The 22,136-nt window shown below is 34.5% G+C and overlaps 2 protein-coding genes across 3 annotated transcripts; both read right to left on the reverse strand.

The window, feature by feature from the left end:
- Positions 1–413: 413 nt before the first annotated feature.
- LOC118054855 (G-type lectin S-receptor-like serine/threonine-protein kinase At4g27290) lies at positions 414–4,736 on the reverse strand. Its single transcript, XM_035066619.2, has 7 exons — positions 3,411–4,736; positions 2,949–3,089; positions 2,649–2,785; positions 2,195–2,405; positions 1,591–1,840; positions 1,324–1,474; positions 414–1,029 (listed from the first exon to the last, which is right to left on the reverse strand). The coding sequence occupies exons 1-7, from the start codon at positions 4,669–4,671 to the stop codon at positions 727–729; spliced, it is 2,454 nt and encodes an 817-aa protein (XP_034922510.1). The 5' UTR covers positions 4,672–4,736; the 3' UTR covers positions 414–726.
- A 4,062-nt stretch (positions 4,737–8,798) lies between these two features.
- On the reverse strand, positions 8,799–16,057 carry LOC118054866 (G-type lectin S-receptor-like serine/threonine-protein kinase At4g27290). 2 transcript variants are annotated; one of them, XM_073411944.1, is made up of 8 exons: positions 14,701–16,057; positions 13,670–13,816; positions 13,324–13,469; positions 12,851–13,061; positions 12,500–12,737; positions 12,276–12,426; positions 12,015–12,189; positions 8,799–8,929 (listed from the first exon to the last, which is right to left on the reverse strand). In XM_073411944.1, exons 1-8 carry the CDS (start codon positions 15,974–15,976, stop codon positions 8,865–8,867), a joined length of 2,409 nt encoding a protein of 802 aa, XP_073268045.1. In that variant the 5' UTR covers positions 15,977–16,057; the 3' UTR covers positions 8,799–8,864. The 2 variants fall into 2 exon arrangements, with proteins under 2 accessions (XP_073268045.1, XP_034922527.1); XM_035066636.2 differs by lacking the exon at positions 8,799–8,929 and having other exon boundaries at positions 11,773–12,189.
- Between the last annotated feature and the right edge of the window lie 6,079 nt (positions 16,058–22,136).

A 22,136-nucleotide genomic window follows, 5' to 3' on the forward strand; every position in this document is an offset into this window, starting at 1 on the left:
TAATATACTGATATTAAAAATAAATTTTAATTTTTTTAAAATTATTATATAAAATTTTTAATAAAAAATATTTTAAAAAATAACCACTTATTAAATTCATAAACATATAATAGAGGAGCTCTAGCGCAAGGTTCAGAGAATCTCGAACCAAAAATGAGGTAGTCCAAGCTCTTTTTAGGCATTAACTTGCAGATTAGCTTCATTTGATCTGCTTCAAAACATTCACACCCTATCCTCTCTAAGATGATGGTTGCCCAATTCTTTTAGGTCTGGTTCGAGGGAATTAAGGATTTACACCTTAGCGTGCCCTTAGAAGTCTTCTATGAATCTGCACATGATCTTTTCTATTAAAAAACCCGTTGTAAGGTTTTATTACAAGCATACGACTGTCATGTTTTCCGTAGATCATATAGTTTCGAAAATTGCAGGAGTTTTAATTTTAGAACACCAATATCGCAGAGACGAATTTGCTAATGAAAATGAAGTTGCAAGCATCAAGAAACAAGAATCTAAATACAAAAAGAAAACCAAGAATCTATCTAGCCTCAGGAATTCTGATAGTGAATTCATTGACCGAGCATGATAAGTTCTGTAAAAATATGAAGAATTTGCTTCCACTTTCAGCAACCAAAAACCTGGTTGTTTTGGCTGAGGAAATGCACCTTCACCACGCAACATTAGACATACAGCTTCTATGAATACGCAATCACGTCCATGAAAAACTCATTACCTTGCATCTAACAGTGAAATCGAGCATTCGTTTTCTGATAGTGGTTTGCTCTGTTTTGGTAAACTTTCTTCAGTAGCATCCCTTTCAATGAAGAAACCTGGATGCTTAGGCCGAGGCAATGCATCTTCATTACCCAACATCAAAACCACATATGACATGTTCGGTCTGTCTTCTCGATTTTCTTGCACACAGAGAAGAGCCACATGAATTGAACGTAACACTTGAGATCGATTGAATGCTTCAATTATTGATTCCGAAACCAGTTCTATAGGCCTCCCTTCTTGGAAAAGTCTCCAAGCCTGATAAATTAAAGCATGTTATTAATAACAATTGGTATCTTGAAGAAAATGCTTCAACTGCCACTGTGTTCCCTTGTAGGATCCAAATCCAAGCACAGGGCATGTCTGACATGCTTAACCTTGTCTGGCTCGATTAGTTTACAAAATTTCTTCCTTTTTTTTTCCCTATCTCCTTTCTTTTTTCCTTTTGTATATTTGAAGTGTACAGTCAGTAAACATGCCCATGCAGCTGTTGGAACCTCATGCAGGTACCACAAAGTAAATTAAATTGAAGAACATAGTTTTGAAACTTACATGCCCTAGAAGGTTGAGGCTATGATCCGGATGACAGAATCCTCTGTTCCTGTTCCCACTCACTATCTCTATCACCAAGACTCCAAAGCTGAAGACGTCTGATTTCAGCGAGTAGACTCCATGATTTGCGTACTCTGGAGATATGTAGCCACTGCACGTATTAGTAGAATGTTAAGTTGCATTTTGTGGAGAACCTATTCATAGGATGTTAAGTTGCATTTGCGGAAAATGCAGATAAAATATTACTATGATGGAGCATTCACTTACTATGTACCAGCCACTTTATTAGTGTTGGCTTCGATTTCATTTCCTACAAAACTTCTAGCCAGTCCAAAGTCTGAAATTTTTGGTTTCAGTTCATAGTCGAGTAAAATATTGCTGGCTTTCAAATCTCTATGAATTACCCTTAGTCTTGAATCCTGGTGAAGATAAAGAAGTCCACGAGCAATCCCATTGATGATGTTGTAGCGTGTCGGCCAATCTAGCAGCCTGTCCTTTGTTTCACCTGCACAATTATCTGCTCAAGTCTGTTCACTATGGTTCTTATCAGATCTATAAATATATGTGAAAGAAAAACAGAACAGGTGATGGTGATTAATACTTGATAAATTTCCAGTTGTAATCACAAATTGATATGGCAGCCTCTTGGCCACCAACCCGTTGTCCTAAATCGTTCGAGGATGCTCATAGCTTCTGTTCCCAAATTAATTTAGCTACCAAGCTTAGTTTTAGGTCATTGCTCAAAGCATGACCTCTCAAACAGTTGATTTTGGTGTTCGTACAATGCCATGCTAAAATGTACACTGTTTTGTTTTGAGAAGTGAAGTGTGCTAACTAAAATGTATTTGTTAAGGTTTTGAGAGATTCATACCGAAAATAAAAAAGTTCAAGCTTTTGTTAGGCAAAAACTCGTAGATGAGCATCGTTTCATCTCCTTCAATGCAGCATCCTAGAAGCTTCACCAGATTCTGATGTTGAAGTTTCACAATACACTTAACTTCATTTTTGAACTCATCAACTCCTTGTCTTGAATTATTAGAAAGCCTCTTCACAGCTATTTCTCGTCCATCTCTCAGTGTTCCCTGCAAATAACCAGTCATTATCACAAGCATTGTCCTGTGAAAGTTGGAAAGCAAGGTATGATGTGGCAAACTACTCGCATCTGTTAGGAAATTATAAGTCGAAACTCTTACCAAGTAGTCATTGTTTATGCTTGGAAATAGCCAGTCTCATGGTCTAAGTTCCCAGTAAATACAGTGGTTTTCAGAGTTTGTACAACGAAATATGTAAGCTGTCACTTTGCGTGATTAATTATAGATTAGTACCTTATAAACAGGTCCGAAGCCCCCTTCTCCGAGTTTATTTTCAACAGAAAAGTTATTTGTTGCACGCGCCACGGTACCCAAATCAAACAACGGTAAGTCCAAATCATCTTTCTTATGTGGATTTCTTTGCAAAGCACCTGTCATTTGCCATGCAAGCAGAGATTTTAAGAATAAATAGAAGCAGGGGATCTGATCTATTCTCTGTTACATTAAAATTTCCTTGACATGTCTATTATAACGAGCTCCTATCAATTTGTAGTTGTAACTTATTTGTAGATGTTAGTAGATTGAACAACGAACCGTTTTTTTGCTGCTTCCTTTTCCAAACATACAAGACCAAGGCTAGGACAAGGAAGAGAATGGCTGTAGACAATGCGGTGCTTACTATGATCCTTCTCTTTACCTTGGATTTTGTATGAACCTTCAAGAAGTCACCATTGTCTATACCATGACAGTGAAAAACTGGAGTTAGAATGACAATAACAGGAAATGCCAAGATCCCATTGTAGTTTTTTGGTACTGGAAGCATTTCAATAGCTTCCATGGTAATTCTACTCACGGCAGAGTAAAATGTGATATATCAAGTCATTGATCTTGTTGTTCTTAAAGTTCTTTAAAACCAAGCAGTCTACGCATGTCATGTTATCATGGCATATACATGCAAACATAAAAAGGAACATCTTGAACTTTATGTTTTCTAGACTTTTGCATGCAAAAACATATCTTCATACCAAATTTTCTAGACTGAAGATAAATTCATACCTAGATCTGATGCCGCCATCCGTATATAAACATCTTGATCGTTTTCAGAAAGTATTCTAATATCAATCAGGTCACCGAACCAAAGCAAGCACCCACTTCCTCCATTCCTGATGTCCAAATTTGAATATGCTGTACAGCTGCAGTTCCTTAAGCACTTGTTCTTGCACTCCTCAAGATTCATGCTGGAGTTAATCCAAGATGATTTTATCTCGGGCAATTTCGCTTTGGAAAGCTTTTGAAATCCATCACCAGAACAATTTAGTGGAGTCTTTCTTACACAACCTTTTGACCAATCCATCTTGTTCCAATCTCTTGAGTTATTTGGAACAAATCCTTTCAAGCAATCACAGATAGGAGAGTTGTGAATACTACAGATACCATTTGCACCACACAGTGCATACCTTCCACAATTATCAGTATTTCCTATCTCGTATAGCAACCAACTCTGTGTGCTCTCAATCCACACGAAGTTGTGGTTTTCACCATCGTGAGTTATCACGATCCTCCAATGTGTTGATTTGTTAACAAGATGCTCCCTGAAAAATATCTCCTTCTCATTGGAAACGAATTCATATGTGTACAAGGGATTTTGTCTTAAATACGGTGTACCACTGTACCGCACGCCATTCCATGGCCCTGACCGGTGCCTCACTTTCGAATTATCCATCAATAGTACCTCAGAACATCCATGAGGAACAAGAATACATGTAAAGTTACCTCTGGAAGGATCATCCGGTGACTTCCATGATGTCATGTTCCAGTCCATGCCCGTTATTTTATTCCGTCCTAGCTTCATTTCTGGCAATAGAGTATCAGTTGGGTGTTCAAAACTCTGCCACAAGGGATTTTCCAGGCTGCCATCACCTTTCTCCTTCACAACAAGGTTTCCTGAATCCAAAAGTTGAGCTGCTGGATTAGTTGTTGGTCTCGACGGGTTAGAGGACCAAATCCAGCTCCTATCGTGATCGAGAAGGACAAGACTTCCTTCGTTAGTAAGTCTGAAAACGCCTGAAGAATCATTAAGGGGGGTTTCTCTGTTGGCAACCCAAACTACAGTGATGACAGGTATTGTGCCATACCATATCCCCACGTATCGGTTTTTTGATTTTCCAGGGCTGAAAAATCCTAATACATAGGTCCCTTCTGCTGAAACAATTGTATCACCATCTCTAATGGAATGAGTTGTGTTCATGGTATCAATACCTTCGGCTGCTTCTCCTATAAGCAATAACGTTAAGAGAAAAGTAGGGATGTAATCCATTGGAACCGGCCCTCTTGATTTTCTTGTTGCTCACTTTCTTGTTCTATAATGGGCGGCTTTAACTTGAAAATTTATTCATGATTTAACATAACAGTAATCTGAAATGATATTCCATTTGAGCGAAAAAACTTTATTTGCAGTCAACATCGACATGCGGAAGGATAGACGAGAGTACAGGAGAACGGTAACGAGGAAAGAATATTTTGTACTTGTTCTTCGTCTGCAAGTGGTGATTGGCTCAAACAAATTAAACAAATGATTAATGACCTACAGAATTAAGAATAAATCCTTCGTTGCTTGACTTTACGATGTCTTCTGCTGTGGCTTCCCTCTGTTCACGCTCACCCTTTCTCAGTCTTTCCAGGATTTTCTTCTGTTGAGAACCATCATTGTAACCGAGTATTGGCGCCGGGGTGGGTTCATAAATTTTACTTAATATTTCAATTAATTTAAAATATTTAAGTTAATGAAATTAAAATAAATCAGCTTGTAGATATTTTTTAAATGAATAAGTATTTTGTGTAAGTAATTAACATCATGCTCAATTTTGAAGCGAAACATAATTATCCAAAAATAATATAAATTAAAAATGATAAATTATTAACTATCAAATCCTTGATATTTAGAATCTTTTCTTACATATGTTAATTTGTCTTTAGTGTTGATATTATTTTTTAAAGAAAAAAAGCAATTTTATATTCGTTGTTAATTAGTGTCATTTAAAAAAAAAAAAACTATGCATCTTAATTATATTGATGAATTATCATTTATTAAAACTCAATTATGGTAAAAAAAAAATTACATTTAATCATTATTTTTTTAACAACAATTATTATTTTCATACTAATTTTGAGAAAAAATAAAGAAGAAAACAGGAAAAATCATTTTTGTTAGGTTGTATATATAAAAAATAAAATTAACAACCATTAATTATTTATTCGTGGAACATTGATAATGAAAAAATAATAAATAATTAGAAAAGAAAAGAAATACAAAATGCTTATTGTTTGTACTTTATACGCTATCTTCTTTTAAACATCCATCCACAGGGCTGTGATTAAAAATATATATATGTACGCATGTGATGACGGGTGACACCCTTGATTTTGGGTATATATATATATATATATATATATATATATATATATATATATATATATATATATATATATATATTCTATTCAACTTCAAAGAAGTTTGTGACTTTTGGGAGTTCAATGCAACCTTTGCTTTATCATCTTAGATAGGCTTCCATTATTGTTAAAAAGTTTGACTATCAATCATTATTTTTTTACAGGGTTGAATGAAGAATAACTGTTTTTCACAATAATTATTATTTTTATACAAATTTTGAGAAAAATAATAAGAAATTCAAAATCATGAAAAAATATCATTATTTTCTGGTGATGTTATATAAAAAATAAAAAAAAAAATCATTAATTACTTGATTAAAATTTATATTGAGAAATAATAAAAGATTAGATATTAAAGAAAAAAAAAAAAGAAGAAGAAAGTTGGGTTGAGCATGCATTAGTCATCTATGCATGGGTTTGGTGGAAACTAGGCTCGAGCTCCTAGGCTAGTCATTCCCGGCCTAGGACGTTTAAAAGATTTCTAAGTAAAAGGGGGAGGACATGTCGGTCATGATGAGTAATGCATCGGCCGTGAGCAACCACCAGCGGTGGCTCTGCAACTCTGGAACTACCGCCTGCAACTTCTGAAAAAATAGTGGATGATGTTTTTGCCTCCCACACTTGATTTCTACATTATTTTTATCTAAAACAACGAAAAATCATTCTAAAAACATGTAAAAACCTATTTTGATAGTCTAAACATGTTCTAATGAATCTTAGAAACCGCGCCTACCATCTGGAACCTGGTATTGGTACTCAAGATTAAAGTGAAATGGAGAATCGAAGTAACATGATTTCACAACTTACATGCCAAGGAAGGTTAAGTTGGTGGTCTAGATGATTATGTTAAAGAATCATCTCAATTCAATAACTTAAACTGTTAGGTAAAGTCTCAGGATATGATTTATATTATTTTCTAAAACACCTTCTCAATTTGGGCTTGAAACTTACACAAGTTCATATTACTTTGTGCTTGATTTTTTTTATCAAATAAATAGTGATGGTGAGATTCGAACTCGTGACCGCTTGATCATCAAGGCTCTGATACCATGTCAAAGAACCATCTCAACCCAATAACTTAAGCTATTAGGTGAAGTCCCAGGATATGATTTATATTATTCTCTAACAGACTAATCCTTTGTTCCTGTTCCTTCTCACTATCTCCAGTATCAATACACCAAAGCTAAACACATATGATTTCGGTAAGTAAAGTCCAGATTTTGCATGCTCTAGGGATATGTAACTGTTAAAGTAATCTAAATTAACACCTAAAAAAAAAAGAAGGAGATTAGAGTTCTTATTAATATATTTATTCTAAAGTGCTTGTTTAACCTAAATATATATATATATATATATATATATATATGTTAAACTAAAAATATTATTCTATCCTTAATAAATAAAATAAGATAAATGTATTATTTAAATTTCCCTTTAAACTCACGATGCAGAAGCTATAAGCATCAAGAGTTTGCCAACTACAAAATAAAAATGAGAAATGGAATGCGACTTAGTAAAGAAATCTACAATCTGCAAGGAAGAAGAAACAAATGGCAAAGTAACGGTGTCATGCTTGAGAAGATGATGAGTAAGATGACAATCGATCTCAATGTGCTTAGTTTATTTATGAAAAACCGAGTTGTGAGCAATCTGAATAAATTCTAGTTGTCACAATACATTGGAGTAAGATGAGAAAATAAAACTCCTATATCTGCAAGTAATCATCGTAACCAAACAATCTCTTTGGTAAATGTCATAGCACGATATTCTACTTCAGTTAAGGATTGAGAAACAATAGATTGTTTCTTGTTCTTCCAAGAAATAAAAGAATCACCTAAAAAGATTTATAAATTAGTAACAGACTTGCGATTAGAGTATGCACGTAGCTTCAAGGAAGAGGTGGATGTAAGTAAAAGACTCCGAAATAATGTACTCCGGAGATATCATAAAATACAAAGAACAACTGCCTAGTGAACAGTAATAGGAGAAGCAACAAACTGACTAACAACATGAACAACATATGTAATATCTGGACAAGTAATGATGAGATATATTAAGCTCCCAACAATAATACGATATAAAGTAGGATCTGTCAAAGGTAAACCATCAAAAGAAGAATACCTTGCGTTAACTTAAATCGAAGAATCTACAGTCTCGTTATTAGTAAGTCCAGCCCACTCAAGAATCTCTGCAATATATTTCGACTGAGAAAGAAGATAACCTCTAGGTGAGTAAGCTACCTTAATACCTAGGAAATATCGAAGACAACCCAAATCCTTCATTTCAAACTGTCTAGTCAACTTTGTTTTTAAAATTGAGATACCATCAATGTTATCATCAGTAATAATCATGTCATAAGGATAAAATGATACGACCTGTATAAATACACTTAATAAAAAGAGCAGAATCATAACTACTAGAAACAAATCCAAAAGACGAGATCACAATAGAAAATTTCTCAAACCAGGCACGTGGTACTTATTTGAGACTATATAATACTTTCTTGAGCTTACAAACATACCCAGAGTCATGTGAAGCACTAGGAGGAGGTGCCTTATAAACTTCTTCTTGAATATCTCCATTCAAGAAGGCATTTTTAACATCAAGTTGAGAGATATGCCACTGACGAATTGAAGCTACGATAATAAGAGTATGAATAGTAGTCATTTTTGCAACAGGGGCAAATGTCTCTTTGTAATCCATACCATACTATTGAAAGTATCCTTTTGCAACCAACTTAGCTTTGTATTGCTCAATAGACCCATTAGAATTAGTCTTGATCTTATACACCCAACAACAACCAATAACATTCTTACCAGAAGGTAGAGAAACCAAATCCTAAGTATCTGTTTTATGCAAAGCAAAAAGTTTCTTATTCATAACTTGATGCCAAATAGGATCAATAATTGCCTCTTTATAAGAAAAGGGCTCAGAGAGACAATGAATAAAAGCTAAAAAAGAAGTAAATGATGAAGAATAACAAGAATAAGCAAAATCTGGTTACTTTACGGACTTACAAATGCGTATGGATTGATGTAGAGGTGGATCTATAATCTCATATTAAGCTTGAGAGGTTGTAGATGGAAATGGAACTTTAGGTGTGCCAAAGAGTAAAGTGTCAGTACCTGCAGATTGATGAGTACAAATTGGTCGAACATAAGGAGGGGTGCCTGAGGTACTAGGAACATGAGATGATAAATTATCTGAATTCTTAGAAAAGAAATCTATACAAATAAGATTAGGTCTAGTCAGGCTATGAGTAATGGATGGAATAGAAAAAAAATGTATATGCTCAAGCAAGATAACATGATGAGACATATAAAGTTTTTGAGTTATTAGATCAAAACAACGATGCCTCTTTTTACCTTCACGATAACCTAGAAAGACACAAATAACAGATCGAGAAGACAACTTATAGCGTTTTACATGAGAACAAATAACGAAACAAGTACAACCAAATACTCTAAAGGAGGGATAATCAAGGACATACCCATATAACTTTTCAAAACAAGATAAACTTGAATTAAGAGAATATAGAATTGTATTAATCAAACTTGGAATAATAAGAACAACTTCTCCCCAAAACTCACTAGAAACAAAAGCAAACAATAAGAGAGAATGAGCAGTTTCGATAATGTGCCTATGTTTTCTTTCAACAACTTCATTTTGCTTAGGAGTATCTGTACATGAAGTTTGGTGAATGGTTTCATCTAAAGCAAGAAACAAATAAAATTTATTAGAGGTGTATTCCTCATCCAAATCACACCTAAAAAAATTGATTACAGTAGAATGTTGAGTTTTAATAAGAGCTGAGTTTTAATAAGAGCTTGAAAGATTGTATTTTTTCATTTACTTCATATTATTTTCTCCTCCTATGTAACTTAAGTATTAGAGTGTTTCATTTGTATATAAGAGACTTTGTTTTGTAGGACATCATACAAACTAACCCAAGATCACAGTCTAAAAAAGCCCATATCCAATCTAAGGTTTTTTCATAACTTCATTAGTGGTATTGTCTATAAGAAACTGAACAAAAGCTATTTAAATTCCTTTCACTCAAAAAAACTTATTTCCATGGCTGACAAAATTAAAAGGCAGGGGAGAATAATTGATCATCCCACTATAAGAACTCCCCCAAATCTCTATTTATGTGGCTATTGACATCAATCCTTTTCTAAATCTTGCTTATATACTCCTTATTTAAAAAAAAACCCAGACACGAGACAAGATCAATAACTACATGAACATCACCACCACCAAGTGGAAGACTCTTTATTGTGTCATTGAGTGTCACATGCTTGTCTCTCCAAAGTTTGTGTCTTCGCAAAGGCCAACTTAGACAACAATAATGGTTTTATAGATCCTAGAAAGCGTGTACAAAATTTCATAAGGATACTAGAACTTGTAAAGAAAAAGAGTGATGTTAGGTGTAAAATTCCACCAATGATATTCCATGGATATGCTCAGTTGTGGTATCATAACCTTAAGCATAACTCTATCCTTAGCCATCATGATCTTTGTGTTAAGTTCATGTCTTATTTTAGCACTAGTATGCTAGCTAAAAAAAGCATGATTATGCTCTTTACCATCATCCAATCAGAAGATGAAAGCTCTAGAACATATCTTCATATATTAAACAAGGAAATGTTAAACGTGAAAGATTTACTTGAACTCATTTTTATTGAAGCCCTGATTAATTAAGCCCACAACTACTCTTTATAGGAATGCTTGTATACTCTTCCTAATAGGACTCTTTTTAACTCAAACAAATAATGAAAAACATATTTGAGTAGAAGGATCAAGTGTGACCAGACAAGGACTCCCTTGTTTTCAGAGAGGAGAATCTTCATAGTGCCATCACTCTTTTACTAGGGCATCAAAGAGGAACACTAAAGGATCCATTTATGATTGCATGACATTCCTTGAACTTTTGACCACACCTCTTACCACTACACGTGCTGAGGTGTTTGTTGCCATTCAGGAAAAGAATTTAATGTGATACCCACTTCTAACGAAGAGTGACACGAATACAAGGAACTTTAACAATTTTTTCTATGCATGCAATATTTTTTCTATAAAGGACATGCATCACTTTTCTAGCTAATGGTTATTTAAATGTCAATATATTTACCAATGATACACATGGCACAACAACCCTCTAATTTCTAGGAAAATGTTGTCATCAATGTCTTTATCAATAGGATATATGACCCAACACCTGATGACTTAATTCTCTATGAAAATATTTTTTTCTCTCCATAAAGTAAGTTCAAGGATTAAGTGTATAAATACTCAAATCATAAATAAGAATAAAACAAGATAAATCTTAAACTCCATACACAACCGTTAAAGGCAAGATCATACAATATCATCGACCACCCAACACTTTCAGGAACCGCCATTAATCATCCAACAATTCCATAAATCATCAATAACCACTTTACAATTCTAAAATCACAAACAAGCACTCAAAAATTCTTACAACATACAATTTTTCTTACTTTCTCTTGATATTTTTCCATTTACCATACATTATTTTTCCCTCCCACGTCCTACTAACTTAGGAAATGGAGAATTTCATGTGCCCATAGAACACTTGTTTTGCAAGACAACTTAAACAACCGCTTTTATACTTTGTTTTAAAGCAGGACCTTAAAATTAATTAGCTTGCATGCTTGGCACATGGATATTTTTTGCTTAATTGGGATGTCAAAATCGTATTTTGAAGGGCTAGATAATCACTTTGACTGAATTCACTATGCTGTGGTAATCAGACTAATAGTGAGGAATGGAGGCCAGGGCAGCGAATGCCTTTTATGCTCTAGTGTAACTCAATTTCTGAACGTGACATGAAGGTAATTAACCTAAACTTTTATTTCTTTAGACTTTATTTTCAACCTTTTTCATGTTTCTGGATAGAAAATAAGAGTAATCTTTGATTCTACCTTTGACTAGCTGCGAACAGTACTTGTGGGCTGAAGTGATGGATTTCAAGATTCACACTTAATAGTCTTAAAAAACAAAAAAGTAAAGTAAGAGAAAGCAGTTCCGTCTTGAAGTGAACAGTACTAAATGTAATCTATCTCGCCTCTAATTGTGTGATCGTGAATTGATTCACCGAACAAGATGTATTCTGTCTTGAGGAAGTATTTGCTTCAGCCAAATTCCTATCATTAAAAAAACCTGGTTGTTTTGGCTGAGGCAATGTACCTTCTCCACAAAGCATTAGAACCACAGATGACATGCTTGGCCTGTCATTTGGACTGCATTGCACACATAAAAGACCCACATGAATTGAACGAAGCACTTCAGATAAGTTGTATGATTCTGCTACTGATTCAGGAATCAGTTCAAAATGCCTGCCTTCTTGAAATAGTCTCCATGCCTGAGAATGAAAATCAAGTTATTGGTAGGAGATTTGGTGCATAGAGTTAAGAAAATGTTTCGACAATCATTTTTTTTCTAACTTACATGGCCAAGAAGGTTGAGGTCGTGGTCTGGATGACAGAATCCCCTATTTCTGTTCCCACTCACTATCTCAAGCACCAATACACCGAAGCTGAAGACATCAGATTTTATTGAGTAGAGACCATCAATCACATACTCTGGGGATATGTAGCCACTGCAGACAACTATCGAATGTTAAATCCAAGTTTAAGGAATGGGCATAGACTGCTAAAGTAGGAGATACTTACTATGTTCCTACCACCCTACTTGTGATGGCTTCTGTGTCCTTCTCTCCAAAACTCCTCGCTAGGCCAAAGTCTGAAATTTTGGGGTTCATATCATTATCTAATAAGATGTTGCTGGCTTTCAGATCTCTGTGAATTATTCTTAGTCTCGAATCTTGGTGGAGATAAAGGAGTCCACGAGCAATTCCATGGATAATGTGGTAGCGATTAGGCCAGTCTAGTTGTGTGCTCCGAGTTTTGCCTGCCCAATTTTTTTACCCAAGTCAATCAAATTCTGGCTCTCGTCAGATTCAAGAACAAATATATATGAAAGGAAGTCTGAAATTAAATTTGCAAGTCCGGAGAGCCTCAAACCAAAAATTAGGCTGTCCAAGCTTCTGTTAGGCATAAACTCGTAGATTAGCATCCTTTCATCTGCTTGAATGCAGCATCCTAGGAGCTTAACTAGATTGCGGTGTTGAAGTTTTGCAATATGCTTTACTTCGTTCTTGAACTCTTCGGGTCCTTGTCTCGAATTCCTTGAGAGCCTCTTCACTGCTATTTCTTGCCCGTCTTTCAAAATTCCCTGCAAATATTCATTCCTTACTTGAGAAACCTTTCTTTGGATGTAAGATTTGAGAATTTTTGCAAAATGCTCCGTGCTACTCGGATTTTTCTTTGTTGAACTAAAAAGAGTTGGAGTGCTTCCTTAGAAGTCAAAGTTTCATCCATGGAAAATAATAAATAAATAAAGTCCATTCAGTTGAATAGGTTGAAGATAACTACCGAGGTGCCAGGGACTCCCAACATGAAATTCAGAAGCCATTGACAGCTTGTTATATCATTACCTTATATACTGGTCCGAAACCCCCTTCTCCTAGTTTATTTGTAACAGAAAAATTCTCGGTTGCAATAGCCATGGCACCAAAGTGAAACATCTGCAGTTCTTGATCTTGCTTGGTGCTGTTCTTGTTCGAGCTTCTTTCGATAACACCTGTCATGTTTCCTACAAATTAGAGCTTGAACAAAAACCAAATCCTATCCCCTCTTTTTAGCTAACCGACCTTTCATTATTTATTTTAAATATAACAAGTTCATTACGACTTTTTTTCCCACGAAGTATCCAGGTCAAATATCAGTATAAAAAAGGCCTTGAGGATTTGGAAAGTGGGGGTGAAGATTTGAATTACTTACCGTTTGTCTGCCGTTTCTTCTTCCATAAACACAAGACCAAGAGTAGGCCAAGTAAAAGCATTCCTGCTGGCAGCGTTGAGATTATTATGATCCTCATTTGTTTCTTTTTATTGGATTTATAGTTATTCTTCGTATCATCCTCGTGATCTAGATACCAGTTGAGGAGCAAATCCAAGAGTTAAAAATCAACAATACGAAATTTCAGAAACTCAGTGCTGTATTTTTTTGGTTGGTAGGTGTGGTTGGATAAAACAGATAAACAACATGAATCCATCCCCTGCAGCTATCTATCAAATTCAGAGTATACTGATGCATGATCTTACAACATTGACTGACAAATCCATTTAATTTTGTCAGAGAAGTTACGAAAACAGCTTCGGGTCAAGTCAATCAGTTCACTATGTTGCTATCATATATGTTTGTGTGTGTGAATTGCTTGATCGAAGGAAAAACACAACAGAAGCAAACTCCTGCTACAGAGCAACATAGCTGTACAAAAAAAACAAGTACTAATAAGATCAGTTCCCTGCTGTAACAAATAGCAAACAAACGTGTTCTTCTTATAGATGGTTCGATAGATGGGAGTTTTCTGCAGTTTATGCTTCACAGCAAAAAGAATAGCTTGAAAGACACTATTAATAGAAGAGTTTTCATAATTGTCACTAAATGATATGTTAGGTGACATGGAATATCCTGTGGATGCGTTTATAGATTAGTTAAATAAGGCAAAGCCCGAGAAGAATTCGGACATTCTAAACAGAAAGTATGACAAAAACAATCACCATTTTGGATTCGACCATTGGAACATGCTAAAATTTTTCACTATATGGGGGCGTCATTAGGCATGTAACATGAACATGGTCAGTCTCCTATTCATATCCTATGGTGTTTTTCCATTTTCTGATTAAAAGGAAAAAAAAGGAAAGGAATGCTTCCCTTGCATGCTGTTTTCTATCTAACCTTTCACTTCAGTTACAACAACAGCCATCCGTATGAGAAACTACCTTTCAAGTCAGAGGATAGATTCTTACCTAGTTCTGACGCAGCCATCCGTATATAAATGTCTTGCCCATTTTCATTTAATCGTCTGATATCAATCAGATCACTGAACCAGAGCAAGCATCCACTTCCTCCTTCCCTGATGTCCAAATTTGTGTAAGCTATACAGGAGCAGTTCTTCGTACACATGTTTTTGCACTCTTCCAGATTCATGCTTTTGCTGAACCAGGAATTTGCTGTCTCCGGCAACTTCACACCAGAGTACTTTCTAAAACCATCTGTCGAGCAATTTAAGTGGGTCCTTCTTTCACAGCCACCTGACCAATTCATCATCTGCCAATCTTTTGGAACTTTCGGTATAAATCCTCTCAGGCAACCACACATTGGGGAATCGTTAATATGACAGCTACCATATACACCACACTGTGCATACCGGTTACAATCATCAACTTGTGCTGTAAGATAAAATACCCAACCGGGTGCGCTACTAGACCATGTGAAGCGCTGGATGTTGCCATTTTGAGTAAGAGTTACCCTTGAAAGGATTGATCTGTCAAGAAGCTGATAGCTATAGTACATCTCCTTTTCAGTAAAAACAAACCCATAAGTGTACACGGGATTTGGCTTCAATTGAGGACAGCCACTGAATCGAATACCATTCCAAGGTCCAGATCGATAAATCTGAAGTGAATTCGCTCGCAGAACCTTTTCAGGATATCCAGCAGCTTTCAATTCATATGTAAAGTCACCTCTAGATGGATCATCAGGTGTCTTCCATGAAGATAAGTATCGATCCAGGCCTGTCATTGTATTCCTTCCAAGCTTCATACCTGGCAGTAAAGTGTCACATGGATAGTCAAAACTCTGCCACAGTAAATTTTCCATGCTACCGTCACCCTCATCTTTCACTACAAGGTTTCCAGAATCCAAAAGCTGTGCAACTGGATTCCTTACAGATCTTGACGAGTTGGTCGACCAAATGATGTTCCCGCTATGATTGAGAAGGACAAGAACTCCCCGGTGGGTAACCCTTAAAACACCAGACGAATCGGTGAGAGGAATTTCCCTGTTGGCAACCCAAACTACAGTCCTGACAGATATTTTGTTGTACCAGATGCCCAAATAACGGTTTTTGGAGCTGCCAGGGCTAAAAAATCCCAGCTTAAAGCTTCCATCAGCTGAGACCATGGCCTCGCTATCTCTGATAGATTCAGTTGTATTCATGGAATCAACTGCAGAGGAGATCGTCATAATGAACAACAAAGTGGAGCTAAAAACAAGTATGGGAATGCCATCCACAGGCACCATCTTTGTTTTTTTACTTTTTTTTGCATAAAACTTTGTTATAGCATCAATCCTTAAGTAAACTATTCTCCTCTCCCATATAATTAATTTTGAGAGCGAGAAATCCCAAACATGTGTGGTAAATTAGAGACCTGTCAATTCCTCAACAACCAGGAATTTTCAGTGCGGTATCTGTTATAGTCTTCGAAACTGATCTCCATCCTTTGAATAATGAGAAGGAAAAAGCAAAGTTGAAATAATAAAAAATGAGGGATCTCTCAATCATGAGGGAGTTTTCAAAGCTTTTCAATTTAAAAAGTGGTAGATTTCTTACTAATCTGCAATTAGTTGACCCTGGAGCAATGAAGGTTCACACTCAAATTTCTTAAATAAATGCTAATTGACGATGTAAAAGTCATCAGAAAGACAAGTTTTGTATCTGAACGTAATCCAGTATTGTACACGAAACCTGACCCAGTCAACATGGAAAATTGGTATAAATTGCCGTGTCCCGTTAACTAAAATGCAAGAAGTCTAATCATATTCACACGTTCACGTAGCCGGAAAATCCAAGAATTGGCTTCTGCGCGAATCCCGTTTCCAAGGTGCACTTCACATGCATGTTATCTCTATTTGAAAATGAGTTAATTTTGTATCTGAGTCTTACTTCTTTGTTTTTGGGTAACACATGCAACCCATGAAAAGTGATTAATTCTCGTTCTGTTTTTTTTACAGCCTTGCCGTGGCTAATGGACTACCTTGACTGATTTCCTTGACCAGGTATATGCTTACATTTTTACATGTTTATTTTGTTTTGTTTTTTGTGTTTAACATTCACTACACTGTTTTACCAAATTAAGACTTTATCGAACAAACTGGGGGCAGGGAAGAAGAAAGTACTTGATTTACCTATGGTGGATTCTGATTTGCATGCAGAGAAGAAGAAACCCTAGATTTTTTTGGTGTGGTGTTTTATCCTAAAACGATTTTCTCTCTTTTTTTTCCATGCAACAAAGAAAGAAATGAAGAAAAGATAATCCTTATGAAGGGAATTGAATGCTCCTTTTGGTTTGATAAAAACTATCCTCTACAACAGGACAAAATTTTTGCACAGTACAAAAATACATCAAATAATTTCCTTAAGAAATTATGTACAGTGCATTTCTTGTCAAACATGCCAAACATTCCTCAAAAGAATAGCATCCTAGAAGCTTCATTAGATTCCAGCGCTGAAGTTTTACAATATAATGGTATTTAGAAGTGTTATAGCAATTATTTTTTCCGTTTTTTTTCTTGGAAAAGTACTAGAATAATTTATTTTTTTTATTTTTTATAAATTATTTTTGATATTAATACATTAAAATTTAGCCAATTTCTTTTTAAAATGCAATGCCAAAACAGGGTCTTTAATTCTTATATAGCCTCTTCACAGCTATCATGTCCATCTTTGAATGTTCACTGTAATCACTCAATACCAAAAGCAAATCATATATTTGTCCAGTGAAAATTCAGTCTGTTGGAGCTCAGAACCTATAAAACTTTCATAATTTTAATTGTTTTAGTTCAATGGTTCCAGGAGTTTTCATCATGAAATTGCTTGATTGTTCATTGATTAGTACCTTGTAAACATGTCCCCACCTTCTCCCAGATTTGTTGTCTGAGAAATTATTCGTTGCAAGAGCCAAGGTTTCCAAATCAAACAAAGTTAAATCAAGATCTTCTTTCCCAGGACTGTTATTCAAACCTCTCTCAATATACCTGTGATTTTTCCTGCAAGTAAAACTGCTATAATTTAAAAAGGAAACAGGGGACCTCTGTTTCTGTTAACTCAAATTTCTGAGACATCAAATTAAATGAGTTCTTTACAAAATTGTGGCTGACTGGCTGTACCTTACATTACCACAATCAAATTGGAAAATAAAATAAACTGCCTAGGACAAAAGTGATTTTTTTTTTTTTTCTGGGATAAAAGTGCTGAGAAATTCATGATCTTAAGAACTTACCCTTTTTCTGCTGCTTCCTTTTACAAATATATCATAACAAGACTAGGACAGGGAATAGAATCCATGTTGACAACACAGTGCTTACTACGATCCTCTTCTTCGCATTGGATCTAGCATTAATCTTTGCATCATTTCCATTATCTCACGACATAATTGAAATCAACACAAATAAGCACAAGCAAAAATAGTACCATCACATAAAAATTCTAATTTAAAATTTTACTACAAAATATTTAAAATTTTACTACAAAATATTTTCTCTTTAATCTCTAAAAATCTTACAACTCCTTAAATAAATCCAAAAATTAACCCAAACAAACTAAAAAAATAAAAAACTAGTAAACTTAAGTTTATTAGGTGTTCATCAATCCGGATATACTAAGATCTTGGTACCTGTTTTAAACCATACAAGACCTTTTTTAGTTGATATACCTTCTCCCATTGTCCTTGAAAAACAAATCCTTCATGTCTCTACACACAAATTTCTTCCTCCAAGAATCCATTAAGAAAGATGGAATGACAACCATTTTATTTACAACCCAAGCCTTTTATACAACAAGATTTATCCATTCAAAATCTACCCCAGCTATTTATGCATATCCCTTGACAACCAGCCTTGCATTATACTTTATTATAGAACTATCAAGATTTAGCTTGGTCTAGTAAACCCACTTGGCTCCTATAGCTTTCTTGTGTTTAGCTCTATCCACTAATTTTCATGTTTGATTCTTTTTAATTATTTTTAGCTCCTTATTCATTATAGTTATCCATTTCTATTTAGTTGCGGCTTCATCATATCTTGCAGGCTCCATTACTACAACATTACAACTCTGATAATTATTAGAAAGTGATGCGGTTCCTCTCAAGGTTGATCATCCACATCCTCATTCTCTTTCTGAGATTCAAGTTTCTTGTCATTTTCCCAACTACAACCATTTGACTATAAAAATTTGACATCCCTACTGACAATCATTTTGTTGGTTTATGGCAATTAAATCCTATATGCCTTCAAATTTGAGTTATAGCCTACAAAGATCTCAGGTTCTACTTTCTTATCCAACTTGTCTCTCTTAACCTGTGGAATATATGAGAAACGCAATGGAGTCCTTTTTTGCAATGGTTTTGTTGGCTACTTGTTTAATAGAAATACTACAATGTTTACTACCTTAATGCAAAAAAAATTTGGCAACCCTTTATCATGAAGTAAACACCTTGTCACCTTTATTGTTGTTTTGTTATTCCTCTCCATAACACTATTTTTTTCAAAGGAGTGTAAAATACAGTCAATAGATGTTCAATGCCTACCACTTCACAAAACTTGTTAAATTTTTGTAAGGTGTATTTAGTTTCATCGTTATACCTTATTACCTATATTTCCCATCCACCTTGAGTTTTAACTCACGCTTTAAACTTTCCGAAAATGTCAACAACCTTCAATTTAAGTTTTATAAAATAAATCCAACACATTCTTATATAATCATCAATAAAAGCAATATAAAACTTACTTCCATTTAGTGATGATGTTTTTATAGGTCCCCTAACATTCGTGTGTATCAATTGTAGTTTCTATGTGACTTTCCATACCTTGCTTTGTTGAAAAGAAAACCTTGACAGTTTACTATATTGACAAGCAACATATGTAGAAAGCTCATCCTTTAATTTAGACAAGTTTTCCACCAATATGTTTTTCTTCATGAAGAGTTGAGTAAAATGATGGAAATTTCCTCATTCTTTTATGCCAAAGCACTGAATTGTCTTTTTCTTTGTGTATTGTAGTATGCTTTATTTTTCTTCAAATCTAAAGCAAAGCTTTTGTCTTTTATTTAGACTTTAAACACTTTTATGCCCCTTACATCTTTAATCACACAATTTTTGCCTTTAAATAGCACCTTGTAACCTTTTTCAAGCAATTGGATGACATTTAACATGTGTTGATTAATTTTAGGAACGTATAAAATATCAGATATTAATTTTAAACCTGTATGACCTTCATTTTCCATTGTTCCTTTGTCTTTTACTGCAATTCATGCTCCATTTGCAATTCTCACTTTAGAAACAACAATTTTATCAAGCTCTTTAAATAGCTTTTGATCAAAGGTCATGTGGTTTGTACAACCACTGTCTATAAGCCAACTTTAAGTGGAACTATTAGTGGCAAAATATGATGTCACAAATAATTGTTTCTCTTCATTTTCATCCTCAACAATGTTGACTTCACCTTCTTGTTGTGGAGTCTTACATATCTTTTCATGTGTCCTAACTAACAACACTTATGACATCTTGTATTTGGTCTCCACCAACACTTTTTCTTCTGGATGATTGGTTTTTTATAGTGGAGGGAAAGTGGAAAGACTTGAGTGTTGCTTTTTTTTGCTTTTTTTTCCCTATAAAACCTTTTAGCTTGTATAGTTGCATTGCTTCTTCTTCTTCTTCTTCTTCTTTTTTTTTTTTTTGCTTCCATTGTTCTTACATGTTTTGGCTAAAAAAAACCCCTTCCACATATCCTTCTTTCCTCATAAGCTTTATTTGTTCTTATGCTTGTAGTGCATCTTAACTATACCAAGGTAATACTTGACAAATCTTTTGAGTTTTACAAAGAAGAGATTGTAGCCTCAAACTTCTCATGAATTGTAACTATGATTTTATGAACTATTCTAGAATCAGAAAAATTGGTACCATATCTTGCTTTGTTGACAAAGATAATTTCTATTTTAGGGTACTTTATTATTTTTGAATCTTTCATTTTTTACATCTCAAATTCTCAAATCAAATTTAGCACTTGTATCCCTTTGACCTTTTCATCTACATCATATTTGTTCTTAAAAAAATCTCAGATTTCCTTAGCTTTTTTTCAAAGTCATAATTCTAATAAAAATAAAGGATGAGATAGCTACAAACATTCTTGCTCTTGCTTTTCATTTTCTTTGCTTCCTCTCCTAATGACTTTTTATTTGTGCAAGAGTTAGATTGTTTGGTAGAGGTGTAACTTCATACTCTTGTTTAATAGCTTCTCATAGATCATTAGCATCAAGATAGGCTTTCATTCCGACAACCCACACTTGATAATTTGTTCTATCAAACATTGAAGATGAAATTGCAATGAATGAAATTTTTGAATTCATATTGGATAGGTTGTAGGTTTGTAGTATTACGTAAAAAGAGTTTAAAGGTTATGTTTTTTGCTTTTTTAATTTCACAAGTCCTTCAAGAAAATTATTACGATACCAATCTATTGGTATATATATATATATATATATATATATATATATATAGAGAGAGAGAGAGAGAGAGAGGATGGAAACAAATATGGAGTTGGATTATAGGCGTGAAAACACTGTCTTTAAGATGTTTATTTATCCCACATAAAGACAGCACCTCTAGAATACAACTAAGACCTCTAAACCTCTAAAAGAATGAGAAAATAAGACCAAGAAAAGAATATATGTTTTTATTGTGTTTTCTTTTTTTCTATGTAGTAACAGGTTTTTATAAACTTGGAACATAACGATGAAACAATATGACTATTAATCAAACATTATAACTGTTGATAAAACAATATGACTATTCATGAAACATTATGACTATTCATGAAACAATTATACTTTAAATTAAATTCAATAGTTGCTATTTAGTTTTATCTCAACAATCACAAATATCAAAATTAATTACGCTAATTAATTCAAAGATAAATTAATCTCACTGACATTTCAAGTTCCAAGTCTCAAATGTCATCTTTTGATATTATAAATATCCATATAATATCATTAAAAATCCAAATAGGAGAGTTCTACCACCATGGTTTAATTTACTACACAATAGAAACTCACACTTATGCTCTGTTTGTTTCAAGGAAAACGAATTCCTGGAATTCTTTTTCCTTACTTTCCCATGTTTGGTAACAATATGAAACAATAAGTCAACGAAAACTTAATTCTGGTCAACATAAAATAGCTGCTTTGAGAAAGGAAAGTGTTTTCCTTATGATAAAGAAAGGAAAACACTTTCCTTCTTCTCTAACACACAGCCACTCCCCTTCTCCAAGACAACAGCTCAATTTGTCTTTTCAGCAATACACAAACACAGCCACACCTCCCTCCACACCAGAGCCCCATCTTCTTCTTCCATTTCCCTCAGCCGGTTCTCTTTCAACAGTGTCACCGTCCCTCTTCATCTGCTTTTCT

The sequence above is a fragment of the Populus alba genome, chromosome 1, assembly GCF_005239225.2.
Source record: "Populus alba chromosome 1, ASM523922v2, whole genome shotgun sequence".
NCBI lineage: Eukaryota > Viridiplantae > Streptophyta > Magnoliopsida > Malpighiales > Salicaceae > Populus > Populus alba.